The sequence below is a fragment of the Camelina sativa genome, chromosome 10, assembly GCF_030686135.1.
Source record: "Camelina sativa cultivar CO46 ecotype springtype chromosome 10, ASM3068613v1".
NCBI classification, from domain to species: Eukaryota; Viridiplantae; Streptophyta; class Magnoliopsida; order Brassicales; family Brassicaceae; genus Camelina; species Camelina sativa.
In genome coordinates, this window is record NC_141889.1 from 10027477 (window position 1) to 10036104 (window position 8628).

An 8628-nucleotide genomic window follows, 5' to 3' on the forward strand; every position below is an offset into this window, starting at 1 on the left:
CTCAGCTAAGAACGAGACTGAGTTGGGAACAGTGAAACGTAAGAGAAGTACGATTTCTTCTACTTATAAACTAGTACTAAAAATGTTACATTGGAAAGTATCTGCAACATTAAGTGTTTGACTATGAACTCTTATGATCTAAAACTTTCAACAAAGGAACCATCTTTCCCATCTAGGAGGTTTTAGTTTTTTTTATCATGCTCATCTTGTATTCTTGTTTATTGTCCATACCCTGCTTCACTGTTCTTTTCTGTAATATCCGGAAAAGAAAAAGAAACCTTGGCTTTACCAAAAGAAGAAGATCCAAAATCAAGAAACGTTTGACTTACTTTACCACATAAAGATATAGGTTTTCATATTCTGTAATATGTAACAGTTGATAATAGCTCAAGTATAAATCTATATAAACACTATTTTGGAAGGTTCATGGGAACAGCTAGTCACATGTAGCATATTAATTCCAAGGAGTATTATTATATGACGCTTGGAATTGTTTTCTGCGATACTTGGTACCCGTTATTCCATTGTACAAAGTCCTTTCCATCTGCTACTTTCGATTACTTGTGCCACACCTGTTAAACTCAAATGCCTGATTATGAAATAGTTTAACCATTATAGTGAAGAAATTGGATTAAGACTACGAAAATAGCCTCAATATCATGAGCTAGTAGTAGTAGTAGTAGCTTGATCTCATGACGAAATTTAGATGACTGGTCACCATGGGAAGTCTTAATGTTTGGAATCACACTTCATGCCAAATTCATGACTTCTTTTGTTGGTGTTAATAACGATCTTCCATCTCAATTTTCCATGCTTAAAAATTCAATTTAAACATAAGTTTATTGTAAATTTCTAACATTTTGAAGGATAAATTCATAAAAGAAATACTGTAAATATGTTGATATGATGCTATTGAAATGAAATATATATATATACTGTATTATGTTTTGGAATTTATTGCCTTGCTAGTCATTATGATAGACATCCAACATAAAAGAAGGTAGTGTAATTCAGCCAAACACAAAAATAAAATAAATATTATTTAATTGATTTTGACTCAATAAGTTGCTACTTTTTCAACTTTTCTTTTTTTGAGTAAACCAATTATATTCTTTAAAATTTAAAATAAAAACAATATTTTGGTGTAAAAAGACCTAATGACACATGGGGGAAGATGATGCACCATTAACAGATTCCACATGGGGGGAAGGTGAGTTTCCAACTTAGACTTATTCAGTTATTCAAAAGTATATGGTTCTTAACGCACAATACAACAAAATTACGTTATGATCCTTCTTCTGAGATCCGGCGATAACTTGCAATTATCAGCCAAAGGATGTAAGAGTTAGAGAAGAATGCTACAAAATGCATAGATAGATTCGGCTGCTAGATTTATCAGAAATGAAGTTTTTTTTTATAGGAGTGCTAATTGTATTATTTTTGCCATCCAATATCTTAGATAATAGATCGATACACTATTTAAAATTAAAATAAGAAGATACAGTAATTAACAGTACAATATTAAACAGTAGTACTATATACTACTAATACGTATGGGAGGAAGAATTAATATAAACGCGTTCTCGATTAGTCAACACTAAATAATTCAGTGTAGTCTCGTGGATCTATCACAAGTGACAAAGCCACCGACTAACTCGGCTAACTTCAACTAATTAATTGATTTTTTCGAATCTCCAAATGGTTTCGTGTTATTTTCATACTATATGATAATTAAATAACCATGTTCCGATTTGTATTCAATACTTCATTTTTATTTTTATTTTAATGATTGTGTTAACCAGACCAGAGGAATTAGAAACATAGAAAAATAGTTAATTAGATAGATGAGATAATTTTAGTAAGAGAAAAGAAAAAGAGAGATTTTTTTTATTTGTTTTTTTTTTATTTGTGGTGAAAGAGATTAAAATTTAGTAGTTTTAAACTAAATCGGTTATTTATTAAAATAGTCAATGATTAAAGGGGAAAAAAAAACTCGAACCTTTAAAAATGAATCTTTTAACCAGTATAATAGTAGTAGTATTATGAAATGTCAAAAATAAAAATAAGAAAAATCACTCCCGGGAAATAGGAAATTTCCAGTTACACAATAATGGGTTTTTTTTTTCCTGCATGGGAGGAGGATTGGTGGATTGTATAAAGGGAAAGTCGTGACGCCGACGGTGAATCGTTCTGTCGGTGGTGGGTTCCATTTTTACTCTTTTTTTTGCCTTTTTTTTTTTTTACTTACTTATTTGTAATTGAAATAAAACTAATTAAATTAGAAGAATCCTAAAAAAAAAAAAAACGATTGGTGACTTTAGTAAAAGGAAAAAACAAGTTGATACTTTTTGGAAAAACAAACCTATAATTCCGGGGAATTGTGTAAATCTATAATAATCATTTCCATTTTCCTAGAAGATGATTAGATTTGTCATACTACTGTAATACTACTATTTTGGATTTTCTTTCTCCTAATAATTTTAGTTATTTTCTGTTTAAGTAACACTATCTTCAGGTGAGTTTCGTTCAATTTTTAAAAAAATTTAATCCAAATTATTGAAATTCCTCATCTCTTATTATTATTATCTACCGGAAAATAAATATCTTTTGCTTAGTGAAAACGATTCCATCAATCATTATAATCAAATAACAAACAACAAGTGAGTGTGTGACTATTGTTCTTTGTTTTCCAATCAACATTTAATATAATAATTAAATAAAAACCAAAAAAAGAATAGTGAAAATTATGTGAAAATAATAGTCACAAAAAGAATGAAAACGAAAGAGAGAGAGATAGAGAAAATAATAACAATAATTTTTTTTTTGTGTGTGTGAAAGAAAATAATGTACACTAATTTACAGCCAATTTGCAATAAGGAAGGAAGGAAGCTTATATATATATATATGTTAACGTTAGCTGTCTCTGCAATTCTCTTATCTCTCTCTCTCTCTCTCTCTCTCTCTCTCTCTCTCTCTCTCTCTCTCTCTCTCATTCTCCTCCATTTCTATTTTTTTTCCTTTCTCAATTCCAATTCTAAAAAGGGTCGTCAAAGAGAATCCAAAAGTCTCTCTCGGTCACCGGAAATAAATATATTCTCCACCCCCGAACATCGAGGAGACTATTCGAATCGTAAATTCGAAAATCGCGCTTTCGTAAACCCAGAATCAGAGGACGCTTTACCCGAAACGATTCTAGGGTAATTTTTTACACGTTCGTTTCGTTTCTCTCAATTCATATTATATATCGATTTTTGTGTTTCTTCATGAAGGTCGACGAATTCTGGGTAAAAATCCCAGATCTGGATTTCGTAATTTCGCTCTGTTTCGTCATTGTTCGCTGATTATCTAAGCATCTTGCTTCCGTATGAACAAATTATAGCTTAATTAATTAACGCATCGATTCAATTGTGTTTAGTATAATGTAGTTTTTGAAATCCAGATTCATTTCGTTTTTGCTCTCGTCTTGTGTGTGTGTTTATTTTTTTTTATTTTTTTTTTGTCCAGTACTGTATAATTCCAGATTCATCGTTTAATAATCTCTTCGTTTCCGTTTTTGATTCATTTTCACAATTTTTTTTTTTGCGTTGTTGTGTCACTGTGTGTGTTAAAACAAAAGATTAAAGACGATTCCGTATCTGCCAAGTAATGGATTTTTAATGCCTAATTCTCTTCTTCTTCATCTTTTACACTTTTGTTTCCGTCCTTTTATGCTTTTTTAGCTGTCTCTGCAAGTTTCTTTTAACTGGTACAGATTTGTTTTTTCCAGAGACTTTTTAATTGCGAAAGTGAATATAAGACTTTAAATAGAAAGTCATTCATGTGTTTTCATTTATTATGTATGTAATTTGTTCCCATTGATTCAATTGTTTATTTCTCTCTCTCTCTCTCTCTCTCTCTCTCTCTCTCGTTTGTGAGAGAGAACATGTTATGGCGGTCGAGAGTGAGTCGAATTCTAGGGTCCCAAACACCATGTGACTTCCATTAAAGCAACAATCTTTTTTTGTCGGCAACTCTGCTTGTTTGTTCCTTTCAGATCTCGTCCTTTGTTTCCTCAATTTTTTAAATAAAATTCTCATTTTAACACTGGCCCATCATTTTGTTTACCTTTTTTAATTATTGGCAGAAGCTTGTTTGTTGCTCTTGTCCCTAGTCATGTATTGATCCAAATCTGATGATGTTTTGGCTTTTATGTATTGTTTGATCCCGTTGCAGGTGTTTTAATCTTCTGAAACAAGGGTTTGTAATTTAGTACCAAAAAAAAAGAAACAATGAAGTATAAAGATGAGAAGTATGAGAAAGCTGAGAGAGGAGGTTCAAGGGTCTTGCCCAAGACTCTTTTACTGATTCTTTTATGTGGGCTTTCCTTCTATCTTGGTGGGTTATATTGTGGGAAGAACAATGTGGAAGTTAATGATGTTGTCAAAGCCGAGTCTTCTTCCTTAGATGTTGAGGACTCTCCTCAAGTCAAATCTGCAGTTTCTTTCTCTGAATGTAGTAGTGACTTCCAAGATTACACTCCGTGCACGGATCCAAGGGTACACTCTAGTTTTTACAATTTTGGGGGTGTGTGAGTGCTTTGCATCTGGAAAATTTTTTAGCTAATGTTTTTGATTTCGTTTTGCTTGTTCAGAAATGGAAGAAGTATGGTACTCACAGGCTTACTTTCATGGAGCGACATTGTCCTCCTGTGTTTGATAGAAAGCAGTGTCTGGTTCCTCCTCCTAATGGTTATAAGCCACCAATAAGATGGCCAAAGAGCAAAGATGAATGTTGGTACAGGTAACTATTTGTCTCTTTTTCTCATCCCTGATAATTGCATCTCTTAATTATTTGTATCTCTAGTTCTCTCTCTGTCCTCGGTTAATTTAAGTAAGTTGGTGATTTGATTTCAGGAATGTGCCATATGATTGGATCAACAAGCAGAAATCTAACCAGAACTGGCTAAGGAAAGAGGGTGAAAAGTTCATTTTTCCCGGTGGAGGTACAATGTTTCCACATGGAGTTAGTGCTTATGTCGATTTGATGCAAGATTTGATCCCTGAAATGAAAGATGGAACTATACGCACTGCCATTGACACTGGTTGTGGGGTAAGTTAGTATATTTCTGGATTTTAATTTGGCAAATTCTGGATTAGATGTTCTCTCCTTCACCGCCCATTAATCTTGATCTGTTTTCAAGGTTGCAAGCTGGGGAGGTGATTTGTTGGACCGCGGTATCCTCACGGTATCACTTGCCCCGAGAGATAATCACGAAGCTCAAGTACAGTTTGCTCTAGAACGTGGAATTCCTGCAATTCTCGGCATCATTTCCACTCAACGTCTCCCTTTCCCTTCAAATTCCTTCGATATGGCTCATTGCTCAAGATGCCTTATTCCATGGACAGAATTTGGTAATTTAACTGTCTTTGACCAATTAAATCTTCTTGATCATCAAACGATGTGAGCTTTTTTAACTGAAACTCTTCTAACAACCTTTGTCTCTTTCCTGCTCCCTCAGGTGGAGTCTATCTTCTGGAGGTTCACCGTATCCTAAGACCTGGTGGCTTCTGGGTCTTATCTGGTCCACCGGTAAACTATGAAAACCGTTGGAAAGGTTGGGACACAACCATTGAAGAGCAGAGGTCAAATTACGAGAAGCTGCAAGAATTGTTATCTTCAATGTGCTTCAAAATGTATGCCAAGAAAGACGATATCGCAGTCTGGCAAAAATCTTCAGACAATCTATGCTATAACAAGTTGTCTAACGACCCTGATGCATACCCACCAAAATGTGACGACAGTCTTGAGCCAGATTCTGCTTGGTATACACCGTTACGCCCTTGTGTTGTGGTTCCAAGCCCTAAGCTTAAGAGGACAGATTTGGGATCAACTGCCAAGTGGCCAGAAAGATTGCACACAACTCCTGAAAGAATGTCTGCTGTTCCTGGAGGAAATGGTGGCTTGTTTAAGCACGATGATAGCAAATGGAAAACAAGGGCCAAGCATTACAAGAAGCTGTTACCCTCGCTTGGCTCTGATAAGATTCGTAATGTGATGGATATGAACACTGCTTATGGAGGTTTGGCTGCTGCTCTGGTCGATGATCCTTTGTGGGTTATGAACGTTGTCTCTTCTTACGCTGCGAATACACTTCCCGTTGTCTTTGATCGTGGGTTGATCGGAACCTATCATGACTGGTAAATTCACCAAAACCGAAGCTTTCTACTTTCAAGCACTTTGAGTTCACATGCATAATCTTGTATGTTTTATTTTTAGGTGTGAAGCTTTTTCGACATATCCAAGAACTTACGATCTTCTTCACGTAGATGGGCTGTTTACATCTGAAAGCCAGAGGTAATGATAGAACAGAGATCTCACAGCTTAGGTCTTTGAAAATTCATGATCTGATAATTAGTGGTCTTGTTTTGGGCAGGTGTGATATGAAATATGTAATGCTGGAAATGGATAGGATCTTACGTCCTAGCGGGTATGCGATTATACGCGAATCAAGCTACTTTGCAGATACGATAGCAACAGTTGCTAAAGAACTGAGATGGAGTTGCCGTAAGGAACAGACAGAGTCTGAATCAGCGAATGAGAAGGTCTTGATTTGCCAGAAGAAGCTGTGGTATTCATCTAACGCAAATTCAGAAACAAAATAATTAAAAAAATATAGGACAAAACTAAAGCTTAAACTTTAAGCTTTTCTTTTAATGTCCGGAGGTTTCTTGAGAACAAAGTCTCAACAATAACAAGCATAGGTTCTTTGTGTTGCTTCAAAGCCAAGAAAGCTGTTGAAAGCTGCCAATTCATTTTTACTATCCCAGCATATTTATCAATTTTCGGTTATTTTTTCTTTTTTTAGTATATGCTTGGTGAGAATTATATATTTCTTTTTTTTTAATTAAAAAAATTGTAAGTTTAAATTTTACTTCAAACGGTGATGTTCGAGATTTCTCGAATGTTAGGTATAATGATTTGAGATCTTCTTGTATTGTTTTACACGTTAATATGTTGGTGGTCCAATTTAGATTTAGCGATTATAAAATGTATCATCTTCCTTTATGCTAAATAAAATATTAGTGTTTTTCAACAATCATATATATACGGATGGAGGGCAAACTATACGACGATGGACCATAAAACAATTGAAAAGTAAATCTAGCTAGCCGTGTTGGTTAGGTGGAAAATTCCTAATCGTATATGATCAGATTGCAGGAAAAAAAAACATGCTTAAAACATATTTTTATATAAAAGAAATATATTTAATCCATGAAAATGAGATAACAAAATTAAAAAACGTAAACAAACAGTCTCCTTAAATATTCAAAATTCGCAATTTTTCCTAGCAAAACTATGGATCACGTTAAAGTTATACAGAGGGAAAAAAACTTTGAAGTTCTTTAATTAAACCTTTTTGTTTTCCAACAACAACTTGAATTTCTTTCCCTCTAAAAATGAAATACATGCAAATGATCTCAAAGCATTCGTCGTATATTGGAGCTTTTTTAGGTGAAAGAGTCAGTCTATCAAATTAGATATACTTTTGATTCTTGACATCCATCGAAATTGAATGACTTCGAAGTTTGAACCTTATCATCCATATATAGAGATGTGAGCATCTTGCAATCTTTTTAAGATATGAAACATAATCTACAATTCCAAAAAAAACCATGTTGCATCGTCATGATTAGCGCTTAACAAACACTATACATTACATTAATATTGACAAACGACAATTTCGGTAATTTATTTTCAAATTTAGTAACCCCTCGTGAATCATGATTTAATTATACTACTAGTCGAAGAAAAGTCAAGAGACAAAAAAAAACTAAGAACTGGTGAATCAGCTACATCGTGGAAGGCAAGAATAAAGAGGCGGCCACGTAAAGATACGTTAAAAATCCTCATACTTAAATCGAACGGTCTATACAATAAACGAATGACATCACCACGTGATAATCCCACGGTTATATATTAAAAAGCACATCGTAGATTCGTAAAGTGAGATACAGACGATTAAAACAGTTTTTTTTTCCAACGCGACACGACCACAATATCATATCATCAATGAGGTCGATCGAACCAAAGTGAGAAAAATATTATCTTTCTTCTTTAGCCGCTTTGCCTTGGGGAATATAAATTGTAGTTTTTTTTTTTTGGGTCATCACGAGAGAACCGCACATATAGAAAAAAGGGAAGGGAGAGAGAAGAAGAGGAGAGAGATTGATATTTGTTGGACTCGTATCGCCAAAAAAAACAAAAAATTGAAAGGTTAAGAGGTTAGAGAAGCTCTGGATTCCGTCTCTTCCCGTCGTCTGCGACGGTGGTTATGCCCGTTGGCTCTGAGGTATATATATCTATCTCGCAGATCTCCATGAGGTTTTCGTGATTTGTGATCAGATTGGATCTAATTTTGGTTTTGATTTAATTCTTTTATGCTTGGAATCGTGCGTTTGATCATCTAATTGAAATTTTAGGGCTACGTTAGGTATTTGATTGATTCATTTCTGTTTGTATTGATTGATATATCCTCGAATTGGATATATATATATATATATATATATATATATATATTTTTTTTTTTTCCCTAGCTTTTTCAGATCTGTAATGTTTAGATGTTGTGAGCTTTGATCTCTCATCTGCATT

General features: G+C 33.9%; 2 protein-coding genes across 10 annotated transcripts in view; both read left to right on the top strand.

Moving 5' to 3' along the window:
• The first annotated feature begins 2739 nt into the window (after positions 1 to 2739).
• On the top strand, positions 2740 to 7075 carry LOC104723137 (putative methyltransferase PMT21). 4 transcript variants are annotated; one of them, XM_010436147.3, is made up of 9 exons: positions 2847 to 3197; positions 3270 to 3362; positions 4213 to 4535; positions 4631 to 4779; positions 4893 to 5088; positions 5180 to 5390; positions 5498 to 6176; positions 6256 to 6333; positions 6413 to 7075. In XM_010436147.3, exons 3-9 carry the CDS (start codon positions 4269 to 4271, stop codon positions 6639 to 6641), a joined length of 1809 nt encoding a protein of 602 aa, XP_010434449.2. In that variant the 5' UTR covers positions 2847 to 3197; positions 3270 to 3362; positions 4213 to 4268; the 3' UTR covers positions 6642 to 7075. The 4 variants fall into 4 exon arrangements, with proteins under 4 accessions (XP_010434448.2, XP_010434450.2, XP_010434449.2 ...); XM_010436146.3 differs by lacking the exon at positions 3270 to 3362 and having other exon boundaries at positions 2740 to 3197; XM_010436148.3 differs by lacking the exon at positions 3270 to 3362 and having other exon boundaries at positions 2828 to 3211.
• Positions 7076 to 7921: 846 nt separating this feature from the next.
• LOC104718406 (cyclin-dependent kinase F-4) overlaps positions 7922 to 8628 on the top strand; it is a 4908-nt gene continuing 4201 nt past the window's right edge. For 5 of the 6 annotated variants that reach the window (XM_087469536.1, XM_087469538.1, XM_087469540.1 and 2 more), the window contains exon 1: positions 7924 to 8329. The gene's annotated coding sequence lies outside the window, so the exon portion shown is untranslated. Of the gene's footprint in view, positions 8330 to 8628 lie in introns of all 6 variants that reach the window. The other variant, XM_087469535.1, reaches the window with a different exon arrangement.

Excerpts from the sequence above, each read along its gene's own strand:
- LOC104723137 (XM_010436146.3), top strand. The coding sequence starts at position 4,269 with ATGAAGTATAAAGATGAGAAGTATGAGAAAGCTGAGAGAGGAGGTTCA. Across the intron at positions 4,780-4,892 it reads AAAGATGAATGTTGGTACAG|GAATGTGCCATATGATTGGA; the intron begins GTAACTATTTGT and ends ATTTGATTTCAG. Across the intron at positions 5,089-5,179 it reads CCATTGACACTGGTTGTGGG|GTTGCAAGCTGGGGAGGTGA; the intron begins GTAAGTTAGTAT and ends TCTGTTTTCAAG.